Source organism: Cololabis saira, chromosome 23 (genome assembly GCF_033807715.1).
Source record: "Cololabis saira isolate AMF1-May2022 chromosome 23, fColSai1.1, whole genome shotgun sequence".
NCBI lineage: Eukaryota > Metazoa > Chordata > Actinopteri > Beloniformes > Belonidae > Cololabis > Cololabis saira.
The window spans coordinates 2,310,403-2,330,883 of NC_084609.1; the positions used below are offsets into that span (position 1 = coordinate 2,310,403).

General features: G+C 41.6%; 1 protein-coding gene across 1 annotated transcript; it reads left to right on the forward strand.

Annotated features, from left to right (window-relative positions):
* The first annotated feature begins 3,624 nt into the window (after positions 1-3,624).
* lsm8 (LSM8 homolog, U6 small nuclear RNA associated) lies at positions 3,625-20,481 on the forward strand. The gene is made up of 4 exons (XM_061714227.1): positions 3,625-3,808; positions 6,704-6,744; positions 10,178-10,305; positions 20,115-20,481. The coding sequence occupies exons 1-4, from the start codon at positions 3,778-3,780 to the stop codon at positions 20,203-20,205; spliced, it is 291 nt and encodes a 96-aa protein (XP_061570211.1). The 5' UTR covers positions 3,625-3,777; the 3' UTR covers positions 20,206-20,481.

Sequence of the window (20,481 nt, forward strand, 5' to 3'; positions counted from 1 at the left end):
GCACAACAGTTACCCGGCCAGCAGTTCAGGACTGATGTAGCTCAAGAGCGGGACCTGAAATACTCATGTTTTACTTTTATTAACCCCAAATGTGGAAATGAAAGACAAAAGATGGTCAATGAGACTCAAGACCTTAAACCGTCCCAGAATTCAACTGTCAGACCCGAGTAAACGTCGACTAAACGTCGCTTCAACAACCCTAACCCAGTCCGACCCTAACCCTGACCCCAACCCCCTATCCTAACCCCGACCCCTAACCCCCTATCCTAACCCTAACCCCAACCCCCTATCCTAACCCCGACCCTAACCCCCTATCCTAACCCCGACCCCAACCCCCTATCCTAACCCTAACCCCAACCCCCTATCCTAACCCCGACCCCTAACCCCCTATCCTAACCCCGACCCCTAACCCCCTATCCTAACCCCGACCCCTAACCCCCTATCCTAACCCTAACCCCAACCCCCTATCCTAACCCCGACCCCTAACCCCCTATCCTAACCCCGACCCCAACCCCCTATCCTAACCCCGACCCCAACCCCCTATCCTAACCCCGACCCTAACCCCCTATCCTAACCCCGACCCCTAACCCCCTATCCTAACCCCGACCCCAACCCCCTATCCTAACCCCGACCCCAACCCCCTATCCTAACCCCGACCCCAACCCCCTATCCTAACCCCGACCCCTAACCCCCTATCCTAACCCCGACCCTAACCCTGAGCCAGATAAACTCACCCCTAACATGTTTGATTAGCAGTCGGGTGGAGTTTAACGCTGATAAACACACCCCTAACCCCAACCCTAAACCCCAACCCTAAACCCTAACCCCAACTCTAAACTACTAACCCTAACCCCAACCCTAAACCCTAACCCTGAGCCAGATGAACACACCCCTGACATGTTTGATTATAGTCGGGTGGAGTTTAACGCTGATAAACTCACCCCTAACATGTTTGATTAGCAGTCGGGTGGAGTTTAACGCTGATAAACTCACCCCTAACATGTTTGATTATAGTCGGGTGGAGTTTAACACTGATAAACACACCCCTAACATGTGTGATTAGCAGTCGGGAGGAGTTTAACGCTGATAAACACACCCCTAACATGTTTGATTATAGTCGGGTGGAGTTTAAAGCTGATAAACACACCCCTAACATGTTTGATTATAGTCGGGTGGAGTTTAACGCTGATAAACACACCCCTAACATGTTTGATTATAGTCAGGTGGAGTTTAACGCTGATAAACTCACCCCTAACATGTGTGATTAGCAGTTGGGTGGAGTTTAACGCTGATAAACTCACCCCTAACATGTGTGATTAGCAGTTGGGTGGAGTTTAACGCTGATAAACTCACCCCTAACATGTTTGATTATAGTCGGGAGGAGTTTAACGCTGATAAACAGCCGGGGGCAGATATGACTGACATCTAAAGCCATACACACTGTGCTTCTGTATCTAACCACTGTGTGTGTGTGTTGGAGTGTGTATTTGTGTGTAACATTGCTAGGATTTGCACTCTAGTGATTCACCTCAACGACCCGCACACGTGCACTGCACTGCCATTGAATAGTGGTTCAGATGAGTTTCCATGTAGCTTCACCAACCAACCAAACTATTTTTCTTTAAAGGAACAGGGATGTTGTAAAGTATTTTTGTACAAATTTAATACTTTGGTAGCATGACGTTCCTGGTGTTTGTCCTGGTCCCGTCGGGCTCCACCGATCCTCCACCCCCTCTTTGTATGAACGACTACTGAGCAACAATAAACATGAAAACTTGACTCCACGTTTATTCAACTGTTTGCAGGACTGAGCTGAGAAACATCAACGCACCACGGTGTCTTAGACGTGTCTTTCTTGTATAAAGGGACTTTATACAAGGGTTGAGAAGGGGCAGGGCCAGGGAGAGGAGTCTTGACGGACAAACCTTCTCCCCCGCCTGCCCGGGCCGTTACCCTGACCGGGCCGTTACCCTGCCCCTCTCACTCCCACGCTGCAGGATCCGGTGTTTTGCATTCAGAGATGCTCTTCACCACCGGCAGAGGATGCTGCAACATGTACAAAAGAGAAAAAAGAGAAGAGAAGGGGGGGCAGCACAAGATACTACAGCAACGATGGACAAAAACGATAGCTATGAGATATTTATAATAAATAAAAATGGAGATGGAGAAGAGAGGCAGGGAAAAGGAGAGGAGAAGAAGGGTGAGAGGCACCGCCCAGTGAATCATGTCGGTCCCCCCTGCAGCATAAGCCTATAGCAGCATATCTACCACCAAGCTATATTTGAGACTAACTATTATAGTCTTGTTCTATAGCTGCAACTATGACTACTGACTCTAACACACTAGAGTTTACACTACCTAGAGATTTACCAACACCAGCTAGAGGTTTACTAAACACTAACTATAGGCTTTACTAAACAGAAAGGTTTTAAGTTTAGTTTTAAAGGTGGAGGTGGTGTCAGCCTCCTTAACCCAGATTGGAAGTTGGTTCCATAGTAATGGTGCCTGATAGCAGAACGCCCGCCCTCCAAATCTACATTTAGATACTCCAGGAACTACGAGTAAACCTGCACTCTGAGAACGGAGAGCTCTGCCAGGAACTTAAGGCACTATCAGGTCTTGGAGATACTGCGGAGCTAAGCCGTTTTGGGCTTTATACACGAGTAATAAAATTTTAAATTGGATTCTGAATTTTACGGGTAACCAATGGAGCGACGCTAACACTGGAGAGACGTGGTCTCTCCTGCTGATTCCTGTCAGTACTCGTGCTGCTGCATTCTGGATCAGCTGGAGTCTATTCAGTAAATAATAATAATAATAATAATAATAATAATAATAATAATAATAATGATAATAATAATAATAATAATAATAATAATAATGATAATGATAATAATAATAATGATAATGATTACTGTCATTTACGTGCGTCGTTTCAGAAGGATGTTGTATCAGTTCCATATGTGGTTTCTTATTGGAATAACTAACAATCTTGATTGGAAAAAGATTTGGTCGTTACCTGCAAAATACTTAATTACAAATAAAATGAAAGAAGTATCTTCTAAAATAATCCACAGAGTCGACACATGTAAAATTTGTCTTCAACGCTTCAAAAAAGACACTGTTGTTTCTGTGACGGATCAATGAAGATGATTCTCATTTATTTTGCTCTTTCTCTACAACATTATGGTCCATATCTGTAATTAGATTAGTGTTTGAACCACATTTCTCTCTTTGCTTACAGTTATTGTTTGGCTTCATTGACTATCCTTCTATAAAAAAAACAATTTTATATTATTAATCTTATTATACTTTTGACAAAATGGTTTATTCATAAATCCCGGTATACTAATCAAAAGCCTCTTTTTTGTATTTTCTAAAATGAGGTCAAACATTATATTAGAACATTAGTTTCTCCACCAATCAAAGGCCGTTAAGACCTTAAGTTTATGTCTCTTTTTAATGTATTCTGTAGTTCATTGTTTCATTGTGTCCGGATTTTCCGCCGATGAGTGTTTGTCTCCCCCTGGCGGTGGATGGTGCTGTTGCATCTTGTCTTTCAATAAAAAAAAAATAAAAAAAGCTCCATGGGAGGAGGAGGAGACGGCTAGACGTCTCTGCGCATGCGCGCTCGGTGTATCGGGGTCCGACTGGTCGAGCCTGATCAACTGTGTTTCTCTGTTAACTTTCACATCCAGCTGTCTCCGTTTACATCTATATTTATATCTATATTAACATCTTTATCTCCGCCAGCAGCAGCACCGAGGAGCCGGCAGCATGTCCACCGCCCTGGAGAGCTACATCAACCGTATCCTTCCTGCTAACGCTGCTAACGGCTAATCCCGTCCGGATGAATGGAGCTTTTAGCTTTTAGCATGCTAACGGGCTAATCCCGTCCGGATGAATGGAGCTTTTAGCATGCTAACGGGCTAATCCCGTCCGGATGAATGGAGCTTTTAGCTTTTAGCTTAGCATGAAGCTAACGACAACGTTGAATTCAAGCAGATGTTTAAATGTTTAATAATAATAATAATATTAATACAGGAAATGGCTGTAGAATATAAATATATTTATATATTCAGACCTGCAGTTCCTCCCACTGGATGTTTAAATAATAATTATATTCCAGAGCGTTTAAATGAAACTTAATGGAACAGAATCTTTTTATATTTAAGCTTTATACTGGATTAATTATTTATTAAATATAAAACAGTTCGGGTTAAAGACGTGTCTTTTAAAAACCAACAGGATTTTTCAGAAATGTTTCACATTTTCTGCTCTTTTTTCACGTTTTCTCACTTAAACCCTAAAAACAGCTTTAATTAAACTAATAATAAATCATTAAAACACTTTTAAAAACAACAACTTAAACACTCATGAGCAGTTAGAGGCCGATATAAAACCTTTCTGATAAAACCAGAGATAAGGAGGAGACGTCTAGACGTTTTATGTTTATGTTTTTTGTATGAAAGGTGCTTTATAAATAAAGTTTGATTTGATTTGATAAAGCTTTAAACCCTTAAAACAAGATAAACCAGATAAATCACTTATTATTTGACCATTTTCACCAGTTTTAAGTAAATCTTCACTTGTTTCCAGTGATGAGTCTTGTTTTAAGTGTAATGAGATTTTTTTGATTAAAAATGAAACATTTTAACTAGAAATAAGACAAATATTCTAAGATTGAGTTTGTGGTGACGTTTCTGTCTCATAAAGTTTAACGTTCTGAAGCCTAAATGTCCGTTTCTCTCCGTTTACAAGCAAAAAAATATTTAACCGGAGTTTTCAGGAATGATGGTTTTTGGTGATTTTGAGCTTCATTTTCGTGTAAACGAATGAACAAAACGCAGGAAAACACCAGCGTTTTTATACGTGGAAACGGGAACTCAGTCCCCCATTATTATTATTACTATTATTATTATTATTACTACTATTATTATTATTATTATTATTATTATTATTATTATTATTATTATTATTATTATTATTATTATTATGTGTAAACGGGAACTCAGTCCTCTAATTCTCATCTCAGTTCTGCTTCAACACAGTCGTGTAAAATCCTACTGGAACGGCTGAAAAACTAAGTATTATTATTATTATTATTATTATTATTATTATTATTATTATTATTATTATTATTATTATTATTATTATTATTGTGTGGAAACGGGAACTCAGTCCTGGTAATTCTGATCTCAGTTCTGCTTCAACACAGTCGTGTAAAATCCTACTGGAACGGCTGAAAAACTAAGTATTATTATTATTATTATTATTACTATTATTATTATTATTATTATTATTATTATTATTATTATTATATTATTATTATTATTATTATTATTATTATTATTGTGTGGAAACGGGAACTCAGTCCTCTAATTCTGATCTCAGTTCTGCTTCAACACAGTCGTGTAAAATCCTACTGGAACGGCTGAAAAACTATTATTATTATTATTATTACTATTATTAGTATTATTATTACTACTATTATTATTATTATTACTATTATTAGTATTATTATTACTACTATTATTATTATTATTACTATTATTACTACTGTTATTATTATTATTATTATTATTTTTATTATTATTATTATGTGTAAACGGGAACTCAGTCCTGGTAATTCTGATCTCAGTTCTGCTTCAACACAGTCGTGTAAAATCCTACTGGACCGGCTGAAAAACTCAGTATTATTATTATATATATATATAAACTAGGTAGGACTGGGGCACGCTGCTTAAACACAGGACTGGTTCAGAAAATTAGAATATTGTGATAAAGTTCTTTATTTTCTGTAATGCAATTAAAAAAACAAAAATGTCATACATTCTGGATTCATTACAAATCAACTGAAATATTTCAAGCCTTTTATTATTTTAATATTGCTGATTATGGTTTACAGTTTAAGATTAAGATTCCCAGAATATTCTAATTTTTTTAGATAGGATATTTGAGTTTTCTTAAACTGTAAACCATGATCAGCAATATTAAAATAATAAAAGGCTTGTAATATTTCAGTTGATTTTTAATGAATCCAGAATGGATGACGTTTTTGTTGTTAATGTTTTATTAGTTAGTCATTATAATGAGTTAATGTTAAAGGTTATAACTAGTTAATGTTTTATTAGTGAGTCGTTATAATGAGTTAATGTTAAAGGTTATAACTAGTTAATGTTTTATTAGTTAGTCATTATAATGAGTTAATGTTAAAGGTTATAACTAGTTAATGTTTTATTAGTGAGTCGTTATAATGAGTTAATGTTAAAGGTTATAACTAGTTAATGTTTTATTAGTGAGTCGTTATAATGAGTTAATGTTAAAGGTTATAACTAGTTAATGTTTTATTAGTGAGTCGTTATAATGAGTTAATGTTAAAGGTTATAACTAGTTAATGTTTTATTAGTTAGTTCCAGAGTGTTACTTCCTTGACTGTCTCCAGGAACCGTGGGTTTAGGGGGTTATTATTAGTTAATGTTCTATTCGTTAGTCGTTATAATGAGTTAATGTTTTATTAGTTAATGTTTTATTAGTTAGTTTTCCAGAGTGTTACTTCCTTGACTGTCTCCAGGAACTGTGGATTAAGGGGGTTATTATTAATAATGTTTTATTAGTTAGTTTTCCAGAAGTGTTGCTTTAGTTAATGTTTTATTAGTTAGTTATTTTTCCAGAGTGTTATTTCCTTTAACTGGTTTTCCAGGAACCGTGGCGATCGTCACCTCCGACGGCAGGATGATCGTGGTGAGTTCAGGTTCTCCTGCCGGCGTTGTGTCTTCCTGTGTTTGACGTTTATCACCCGTTAATCACAGTTAATCACAGTTTATTAGGGCAGTGGTGAGGGGGGGGTGGCTTATTATAGTAATGGATGAAATTAGAGCCTAAAATATAAGAGGTGAAGTGGTTGAGGTTCTACCGTCCCGGTGAGGTCGTTGGTCTCCTGGAAACCAGAGATACAGTTTCCTGGAAACCAGAGATACAGTTTCCTGGAAACCAGAGATACAGTTTCCTGGAAACCAGAGATACAGTTTCCTGGAAACCAGAGATACAGTTTCCTGGAAACCAGAGATACAGTTTCCTGGAAACCAGAGATACAGTTTCCTGGAAACCAGAGATACAGTTTCCTGGAAACCAGAGATACAGTTTCCTGGAAACCAGAGATACAGTTTCCTGGAAACCAGAGATACAGTTTCCTGGAAACCAGAGATACAGTTTCCTGGAAACCAGAGATACAGTTTCCTGGAAACCAGAGATACAGTTTCCTGGAAACCAGAGATACAGTTTCCTGGAAACCAGAGATACAGTTTCCTGGAAACCAGAGATACAGTTTCCTGGAAACCAGAGATACAGTTTCCTGGAAACCTGAGATACAGTTTCCTGGAAACCAGAGATACAGTTTCCTGGAAACCTGAGATACAGTTTCCTGGAAACCAGAGATACAGTTTCCTGGAAACCAGAGATACAGTTTCCTGGAAACCAGAGATACAGTTTCCTGGAAACCAGAGATACAGTTTCCTGGAAACCAGAGATACAGTTTCCTGGAAACCAGAGATACAGTTTCCTGGAAACCAGAGATACAGTTTCCTGGAAACCAGAGATACAGTTTCCTGGAAACCAGAGATACAGTTTCCTGGAAACCAGAGATACAGTTTCCTGGAAACCAGAGATACAGTTTCCTGGAAACCAGAGATACAGTTTCCTGGAAACCAGAGATACAGTTTCCTGGAAACCAGAGATACAGTTTCCTGGAAACCAGAGATACAGTTTCCTGGAAACCAGAGATACAGTTTCCTGGAAACCAGAGATACAGTTTCCTGGAAACCAGAGATACAGTTTCCTGGAAACCAGAGATACAGTTTCCTGGAAACCTGAGATACAGTTTCCTGGAAACCAGAGATACAGTTTCCTGGAAACCTGAGATACAGTTTCCTGGAAACCAGAGATACAGTTTCCTGGAAACCAGAGATACAGTTTCCTGGAAACCAGAGATACAGTTTCCTGGAAACCAGAGATACAGTTTCCTGGAAACCAGAGATACAGTTTCCTGGAAACCAGAGATACAGTTTCCTGGAAACCAGAGATACAGTTTCCTGGAAACCAGAGATACAGTTTCCTGGAAACCAGAGATACAGTTTCCTGGAAACCTGAGATACAGTTTCCTGGAAACCAGAGATACAGTTTCCTGGAAACCAGAGATACAGTTTCCTGGAAACCAGAGATACAGTTTCCTGGAAAACCGAGATACAGTTTCCTGGAAACCAGAGATACAGTTTCCTGGAAAACCGAGATACAGTTTCCTGGAAACCAGAGATACAGTTTCCTGGAAACCAGAGATACAGTTTCCTGGAAACCAGAGATACAGTTTCCTGGAAACCTGAGATACAGTTTCCTGGAAACCAGAGATACAGTTTCCTGGAAACCAGAGATACAGTTTCCTGGAAAACAGAGATACAGTTTCCTGGAAACCAGAGATACAGTTTCCTGGAAACCAGAGATACAGTTTCCTGGAAACCAGAGATACAGTTTCCCGGAAAACCAGAGATACAGTTTCCCGGAAAACCAGAGATACAGTTTCCCGAAAACCAGAGATACAGTTTCCCGAAAACCAGAGATACAGTTTCCCGGAAACCAGAGATACAGTTTCCTGGAAAACCGAGATACAGTTTCCTGGAAACCAGAGATACAGTTTCCTGGAAACCAGAGATACAGTTTCCTGGAAACCAGAGATAGTTTCCTGGAAAACCGAGATACAGTTTCCTGGAAAACCGAGATACAGTTTCCTGGAAAACCAGAGATACAGTTTCCTGGAAACCAGAGATACAGTTTCCTGGAAAACCAGAGATACAGTTTCCTGGAAACCTGGAAGTACCAGGTATTATTCTGGAAACAACACACGCTTTCTTTTACAGTCCAGTTTCACTTTAATTACTGAGTAAAACCAGGTAAAAATGTCTGTACTTATTGGGTAAATACTTAGGAAATAGAATTACTGGGCAAGTAACTACAAGGTAAGTACCTGGATTACCAGGTAAAACATGGTAACTATCAGGTTAATTACAAGGTCAATAGAGTCATTTACACCCTCGGGGGTTCATGCACCAATCCATTGATAATACATAAATCAATAATGAATGGGTAAATACCCGGTAGTTATCCATGAAATGTATAGTAAATACAAGGTAACTACATGGTCATTGAAGTGTAATTAGCTGCTAACTACCTCAAATATAGGTTATAATTTCCTGCTAGTTTGCAGAAAAATACTTAGTAATTACCTGGTACTTACTTAGAAATAATTCATGTAATTTCAGAGTAATTACATGGTAAATTTACTGGTAGTTACCAATATTAACCTAGTAAATACCTGTAATTTCCCTCGTAGTTCCCATCTAATGTGTTTGTAATTACCTAGTAATGTTTAGTTTAAACAACCAGGTATTTACCATTTAATTACACGGTAAATACACATAATTACATGGTACAAGAAAATACATAATAATTACCTAGTACTTACTGGGTAAATTACCCGGTAGTTACCATGTAATTACCTTGTAAATACAAGGTACTACTAGGTAATTACAGTGTAATTACCATGGTATTACCTGGTTATTACTGTACTGTAAAAGAAAGGGTTACCGGATAATAACGGCTTAATAAAGGATAATAAAGGCTTAATAACGGCTAATAAAGGCTTACTAAAGGACAATAAAGGATAATAAAGGCTAATAAAGGATAATAGAGGCTTAATAAAGGATAATACATGGTAATAAAGGCTTAATAAAGGATAATAAAGGCTAATAAAGGATAATAATATAATAATTATTTTCTCCAGGGAACCCTGAAGGGCTTCGACCAGACCACATTATAATGATAATAAAGGATAATAAAGGCTAATAAAGGATAATAAAGGCTTACTAAAGGACAATAAAGGATAATAAAGGATAATAGAGGCTTAATAAAGGATTATAAAGGCTTAATAAAGAATAATAAAGGCTTAATAAAGGATAATACATGGTAATAAAGGATAATAAAGGCTTAATAAAGGATATTAAGGCTAATAAAGGATAATAAAGGCTCTTCTTTTCTCCAGGGAACCCTGAAGGGCTTCGACCAGACCACATTATAATGATAATAAAGACTTAATAAAGGTTAATAAATGTTCTATTGTTATTAACAGGGAACCCTGAAGGGCTTCGACCAGACCATCAACCTGATCCTGGACGAGAGTCACGAGAGAGTGTTCAGTTCCAGCCAGGGGGTGGAGCAGGTGGTGCTGGGACTGTACATCGTTAGAGGAGACAACGTGTGAGTACCTGCACATAGTCACATGACCTACACATAGTCACATGACCTACACATGACCTACACATGACCTACACATAGTCACATGACCTACACATGACCTACACATAGTCACATGACCAGGGGGTGGAGCAGGTGGTGCTGGGACTGTACATCGTTAGAGGAGACAACGTGTGAGTACCTGCACATAGTCACATGACCTACACATAGTCACATGACCTACACATGACCTACACATGACCTACACATAGTCACATGACCTACACATGACCTACACATAGTCACATGACCAGGGGGTGGAGCAGGTGGTGCTGGGACTGTACATCGTTAGAGGAGACAACGTGTGAGTGACCTGCACATAGTCACATGACCTACACATGACCTACACATGACCTGCACATAGTCACATGACCTACACATGACCTACACATGACCTACACATAGTCACATGACCTACACATGACCTACACATAGTCACATGACCAGGGGGTGGAGCAGGTGGTGCTGGGACTGTACATCGTTAGAGGAGACAACGTGTGAGTACCTGCACATAGTCACATGACCTACACATAGTCACATGACCTACACATAGTCACATGACCTACACATGACCTTCACATGACCTACACATAGTCACATGACCTACACATGACCTACACATAGTCACATGACCTACACATGACCTGCACATAGTCACACGACCTACACATAGTCACATGACCTACACATAGTCACATGACCTACACATGACCTACACATGACCAGGGGGTGGAGCAGGTGGTGCTGGGACTGTACATCGTTAGAGGAGACAACGTGTGAGTACCTGCACATAGTCACACGACCTACACATAGTCACATGACCTACACATGACCTACACATAGTCACATGACCAGGGGGTGGAGCAGGTGGTGCTGGGACTGTACATCGTTAGAGGAGACAACGTGTGAGTACCTGCACATAGTCACATGACCTACACATGACCTACACATGACCTACACATAGTCACATGACCTACACATGACCTGCACATAGTCACATGACCTACACATGACCTACACATGACCTACACATAGTCACATGACCTACACATGACCTACACATGACCTACACATAGTCACATGACCTACACATAGTCACATGACCTACACATAGTCACATGACCTACACATAGTCACATGACCTACACATAGTCACATGACCTACACATAGTCACATGACCTACACATAGTCACATGACCTACACATAGTCACATGACCTACACATAGTCACATGACCTACACATAGTCACATGACCTACACATGACCTACACATAGTCACATGACCTACACATGACCTACACATAGTCACATGACCTACACATGACCTACACATGACCTACACATAGTCACATGACCTACACATGACCTACACATGACCCACACATAGTCACATGACCTACACATGACCTACACATGACCTACACATAGTCACATGACCTACACATGACCTACACATAGTCACATGACCTACACATAGTCACATGACCTACACATGACCTACACATAGTCACATGACCTACACATGACCTACACATGACCTACACATAGTCACATGACCTACACATAGTCACATGACCTGCACATAGTCACATGACCAGGGGGTGGAGCAGGTGGTGCTGGGACTGTACATCGTTAGAGGAGACAACGTGTGAGTACCTGCACATAGTCACATGACCTACACATAGTCACATGACCTTCACATAGTCACATGACCTACACATGACCTACACATAGTCACATGACCTACACATAGTCACATGACCTGCACATAGTCACATGACCTGCACATAGTCACATGACCTACACATAGTCACATGACCTTCACATAGTCACATGACCTACACATAGTCACATGACCTACACATGACCTACACATAGTCACATGACCTACACATAGTCACATGACCTGCACATAGTCACATGACCTGCACATAGTCACATGACCTACACATAGTCACATGACCTACACATAGTCACATGACCTACACATGACCTACACATAGTCACATGACCTGCACATAGTCACATGACCTACACATAGTCACATGACCTACACATAGTCACATGACCTGCACATAGTCACATGACCTACACATAGTCACATGACCTACACATGACCTGCACATAGTCACATGACCAGGGGGTGGAGCAGGTGGTGCTGGGACTGTACATCGTTAGAGGAGACAACGTGTGAGTGACCTACACATAGTCACATGACCTACACATGACCTGCACATAGTCACATGACCTACACATAGTCACATGACCCACACATGACCTACACATAGTCACATGACCTACACATAGTCACATGACCCACACATGACCTACACATAGTCACATGACCTACACATGACCTACACATAGTCACATGACCTACACATAGTCACATGACCCACACATGACCTACACATGACCTACACATGACCTACACATAGTCACATGACCCACACATGACCTACACATGACCTACACATGACCTACACATAGTCACATGACCTACACATAGTCACATGACCTGCACATAGTCACATGACCTGCACATGACCTACACATGACCTACACATGACCTACACATAGTCACATGACCTACACATAGTCACATGACCTGCACATGACCTACACATGACCTACACATGACCTACACATAGTCACATGACCTACACATGACCTACACATAGTCACATGACCTACACATAGTCACACGACCTACACATAGTCACATGACCTACACATAGTCACATGACCCACACATGACCTACACATGACCTACACATAGTCACATGACCTACACATAGTCACATGACCTACATATAGTCACATGACCTACACATGACCTACTCATAGTCACATGACCTACACATAGTCACATGACCTGCACATAGTCACATGACCTACACATGACCTACACATAGTCACATGACCTGCACATGACCTACACATAGTCACATGACCTACACATAGTCACATGACCTACACATAGTCACATGACCTGCACATGACCTACACATGACCTACACATGACCTACACATAGTCACATGACCTACACATAGTCACATGACCTGCACATAGTCACATGACCTACACATGACCTACACATAGTCACATGACCTGCACATGACCTACACATAGTCACATGACCTACACATGACCTGCACATAGTCACATGACCTACACATAGTCACATGACCTACACATGACCTACACATGACCTACACATAGTCACATGACCTACACATAGTCACACGACCTACACATAGTCACATGACCTACACATAGTCACATGACCTACACATAGTCACATGACCTACACATAGTCACATGACCTACACATAGTCACATGACCTACACATAGTCACATGACCTACACATAGTCACATGACCTACACATGACCTACACATGACCTACACATAGTCACATGACCTACACATAGTCACATGACCTACACATAGTCACATGACCCACACATGACCTACACATGACCTACACATGACCTACACATAGTCACATGACCTACACATAGTCACATGACCTGCACATAGTCACATGACCTACACATGACCTACACATAGTCACATGACCTACACATGACCTACACATGACCTACACATGACCTACACATAGTCACATGACCTACACATGACCTACACATGACCTACACATAGTCACATGACCCACACATGACCTACACATGACCTACACATAGTCACATGACCTACACATAGTCACATGACCTGCACATAGTCACATGACCTACACATGACCTACACATAGTCACATGACCTACACATAGTCACATGACCTACACATAGTCACATGACCTGCACATGACCTACACATGACCTACACATAGTCACATGACCTACACATAGTCACATGACCTACACATAGTCACATGACCTACACATAGTCACATGACCTACACATGACCTACACATAGTCACATGACCTACACATAGTCACATGACCTACACATGACCTACACATGACCTACACATAGTCACATGACCTACACATAGTCACATGACCTACACATAGTCAAATGACCTACACATGACCTACACATAGTCACATGACCTACACATAGTCACATGACCTACACATAGTCACATGACCTACACATAGTCACATGACCTACACATAGTCACATGACCTACACATAGTCCCATGACCTACACATAGTCACATGACCTACACATGACCTACACATAGTCACATGACCTACACATAGTCACATGACCTGCACATAGTCACATGACCTACACATGACCTACACATAGTCACATGACCTACACATAGTCACATGACCTGCACATAGTCACATGACCTACACATGACCTACACATAGTCACATGACCTACACATAGTCACATGACCTACACATAGTCACATGACCTACACATAGTCACATGACCTACACATAGTCACATGACCTGCACATGACCTACACATGACCTACACATAGTCACATGACCTACACATAGTCACATGACCTACACATAGTCACATGACCTACACATAGTCACATGACCCACACATAGTCACATGACCTACACATGACCTACACATAGTCACATGACCTACACATGACCCACACATGACCTACACATAGTCACATGACCTACACATAGTCACATGACCTACACATAGTCACATGACCTACACATAGTCACATGACCTACACATAGTCACATGACCTACACATAGTCACATGACCTACACATAGTCACATGACCTGCACATGACCTACACATGACCTACACATAGTCACATGACCCACACATAGTCACATGACCTACACATGACCTACACATAGTCACATGACCTACACATGACCCACACATGACCTACACATAGTCACATGACCTACACATAGTCACATGACCTACACATAGTCCCATGACCTACACATAGTCACATGACCTACACATGACCTACACATAGTCACATGACCTACACATAGTCACATGACCTGCACATAGTCACATGACCTACACATGACCTACACATAGTCACATGACCTACACATAGTCACATGACCTGCACATAGTCACATGACCTACACATGACCTACACATAGTCACATGACCTACACATAGTCACATGACCTACACATAGTCACATGACCTACACATAGTCACATGACCTACACATAGTCACATGACCTGCACATGACCTACACATGACCTACACATAGTCACATGACCTACACATAGTCACATGACCTACACATAGTCACATGACCTACACATAGTCACATGACCCACACATAGTCACATGACCTACACATGACCTACACATAGTCACATGACCTACACATGACCCACACATGACCTACACATAGTCACATGACCTACACATAGTCACATGACCTACACATAGTCACATGACCTACACATAGTCACATGACCTACACATAGTCACATGACCTACACATAGTCACATGACCTACACATAGTCACATGACCTACACATAGTCACATGACCTGCACATGACCTACACATGACCTACACATAGTCACATGACCCACACATAGTCACATGACCTACACATGACCTACACATAGTCACATGACCTACACATGACCCACACATGACCTACACATAGTCACATGACCTACACATAGTCACATGACCTACACATAGTCACATGACCTACACATAGTCACATGACCTACACATAGTCACATGACCTACACATAGTCACATGACCTACACATAGTCACATGACCTACACATAGTCACATGACCTACACATGACCTACACATAGTCACATGACCTACACATGACCTACACATGACCTACACATGACCTACACATGACCTACACATGACCTACACATGACATACACATAGTCACATGACCTACACATAGTCACATGACCTACACATGACCTACACATAGTCACATGACCTACACATGACCTACACATGACCTACACATGACCTACACATGACATACACATAGTCACATGACCTACACATGACCTACACATGACCTACACATAGTCACATGACCTACACATGACCTACACATGACCTACACATGACATACACATAGTCACATGACCTACACATAGTCACATGACCTACACATGACCTACACATAGTCACATGACCTACACATGACCTACACATGACCTACACATGACCTACACATGACATACACATAGTCACATGACCTACACATGACCTACACATGACCTACACATAGTCACATGACCTACACATAGTCACATGACCTACACATGACCTACACATGACCTACACATAGTCACATGACCTACACATGACCTACACATGACCTACACATAGTCACATGACCTACACATGACCTACACATAGGCTACGTTCACACTGCAGTCCTTAATGCTCAATTCCGATTTTGTCCCAATTCCGATTTTTTTTGTGTGGCTGTTCACATTATCTTTTAAAATGTGTCCTATATCCGACTCGAGTGTGAACGCATCGCGGCCCAGAACTGACCCGCATGCGCAGAGGCGTGGGATGATGACTGATGGATTTGCATCCAACAGGTGCCTGAACTGCCAATTATCCATCAAGCTCCACAATTATCATGTTAACATTAAATCAGATAGATTTGTCAAGGACGTTTCTCTTGCATCTCTATCATTATGCGGGCATGAATTCTCAGAGTTTTGCGGGAGCGGATGAAAACACTGCGGGCGCGGGCGGGAGTTACACGCACGTTGCGGCTGCGGGCGGTAATGGTCAGAAATGCAGCGGGAGCGGGATGAAGAAAACAGTCCCGCTATAGCAGGGCTCTAGCTCCGCTCCCCGGAGTGTCAGCTCTGCTCTCCGGCGTTCAGCTGGTTTATCACCTAACACACGGTCCAGCTCGTGTAAAACGGGCAGGTGATGCGACCACGACCGCTTCGCTGATTTGAATCCTTAGCTTCTTTATTTAGTAATATGCTTAAATTCAGCGGGTTGTCTCGTCTGATCTGAGGTTGTAGGTGAAAAAGAGGTGAGCGGTGGGGAGGGGGGGAGGAGAGGCGGAGGCGGCCCGGAGGGACCCCGCCGTCTCCCGTGTCTCTCCCGTCTCTCCCCGCGGCTCGGGGCTCTGCGTGTGACGTCAAAGTCGCATTAATTCCGACCTACCTGTTCACACTGAGGTCGCATTGTAAAACATCAGACCTGTATCCGATTTAGAACCACATATGGAAGCGACCTGAATCTGATTTGAAAAGATCAGATTCCATGTGATTTATGCTGTTCACACTGTCATAAACAAATCGGATCTGAGTCACATATGAGCAAAAAATCGGATTTGGGTCACTTGGGAACTGCAGTGTGAACGTAGCCATAGTCACATGACCTACACATAGTCACATGACCTACACATAGTCACATGACCTACACATGACCTACACATGACCTACACATGACCTACACATAGTCACATGACCTACACATGACCTACTCATAGTCACATGACCTACACATAGTCACATGACCTACACATAGTCACATGACCTACACATAGTCACATGACCTACACATGACCTACACATGACCTACACATGACCTACACATAGTCACATGACCTACACATGACCTACTCATAGTCACATGACCTACACATGACCTTCACATGACCTACACATGACCTACTCATAGTCACATGACCTACACATAGTCACATGACCTACATATAGTCACATGACCTACACATAGTCACATGACCTACACATGACCTACACATGACCTACACATGACCTACACATAGTCACATGACCTACACATGACCTACTCATAGTCACATGACCTACACATGACCTTCACATGACCTACACATGACCTACTCATAGTCACATGACCTACACATAGTCACATGACCTACACATAGTCACATGACCTACATATAGTCACATGACCTACACATGACCTACTCATAGTCACATGACCTACATATAGTCACATGACCTACACATGACCTACTCATAGTCACATGACCTACATATAGTCACATGACCTACATATAGTCACATGACCTACACATGACCTACTCATAGTCACATGACCTACACATAGTCACATGACCTACATATGACCTACACATAGTCACATGACCTACACATGACCTACACATGACCTACACATGACCTACACATAGTCACATGACCTACACATAGTCACATGACCTACACATGACCTACACATAGTCACATGACCTACACATAGTCACATGACCTACACATAGTCACATGACCTACACATGACCTACACATGACCTACACATAGTCACATGACCTACACATAGTCACATGACCTACACATGACCTACACATAGTCACATGACCTACACATAGTCACATGACCTACACATGACCTACATATGACCTACTCATAGTCACATGACCTACATATGACCTACACATAGTCACATGACCTACACATAGTCACATGACCTACACATGACCTACACATGACCTACACATGACCTACACATAGTCACATGACCTACACATGACCTACACATAGTCACATGACCTACACATGACCTACTCATAGTCACATGACCTACACATGACCTACACATGACCTTCACATGACCTTCACATGACCTTCACATGACCTACACATAGTCACATGACCTACACATTACCTACTCATAGTCACATGACCTACACATAGTCACATGACCTACATATAGTCACATGACCTACACATGACCTACTCATAGTCACATGACCTACATATAGTCACATGACCTACACATGACCTACACATAGTCACATGACCTACACATAGTCACATGACCTACATATAGTCACATGACCTACATATGACCTACACATAGTCACATGACCTACACATGACCTACACATGACCTACACATAGTCACATGACCTACACATAGTCACATGACCTACACATGACCTACACATGACCTACACATAGTCACATGACCCACACATGACCTACACATAGTCACATGACCTACACATGACCTACACATAGTCACATGACCTACACATAGTCACATGACCTACACATAGTCACATGACCTACACATGACCTACATATGACCTACTCATAGTCACATGACCTACATATGACCTACACATAGTCACATGACCTACACATAGTCACATGACCTACACATGACCTACACATGACCTACACATGACCTACACATAGTCACATGACCTACACATGACCTACATATAGTCACATGACCTACACATGACCTACACATGACCTACACATAGTCACATGACCTACACATGACCTACACATAGTCACATGACCTACACATAGTCACATGACCTACACATAGTCACATGACCTACACATGACCTACACATAGTCACATGACCTACACATAGTCACATGACCTACACATAGTCACATGACCTACACATGACCTACACATGACCTACACATAGTCACATGACCTACACATAGTCACATGACCTACACATAGTCACATGACCTACACATAGTCACATGACCTACACATAGTCACATGACCTACACATGACCTACACATGACCTACACATAGTCACATGACCTACACATGACCTACACATGACCTACACATGACCTACACATGACCTACACATGACCTACACATAGTCACATGACCTACACATGACCTGCAGTGTTTTTTACGTGATGTTTGTGTTTAGTTTGTGATGTTTGTGTTTAGTTTGTGATGTTTGTGTTTAGTTTGTGATGTTTGTGTTTAGTTTGTGATGTTTGTGTTTAGTTTGTGACGTTTGTTTGTGTTTATTTTTCCAGCGCCGTCATCGGGGAGATCGATGAGGAAACCGACTCCACGCTGGACCTGGGGAACATCCGGGCCGAGCCGCTCAACTCCGTCGTCCACTGATGCTGCTGGCGGCGGACGGCCCGCCGTCTCCGGGGCGGCCCGTCTCCGTGGCGACGGGGCGGCCCACCGTCGCCACGGAGACGGCGTGACTGGCCTCCAGGGGGCAGCGCTGCGTTTGGGGGTTTATGCTGCGTTTTCAGCCTCACATCCACGGACTCCTCAGTGGATTTTCAGTTTGTATTTTTATAAAGGAAGAGTCACATGTTCAGCTTTTTCTACTTGGACTGTTCTTGTCAACCGGAAGTTGTTTAATAAAGTTTGTTCTGTTTTACTGAA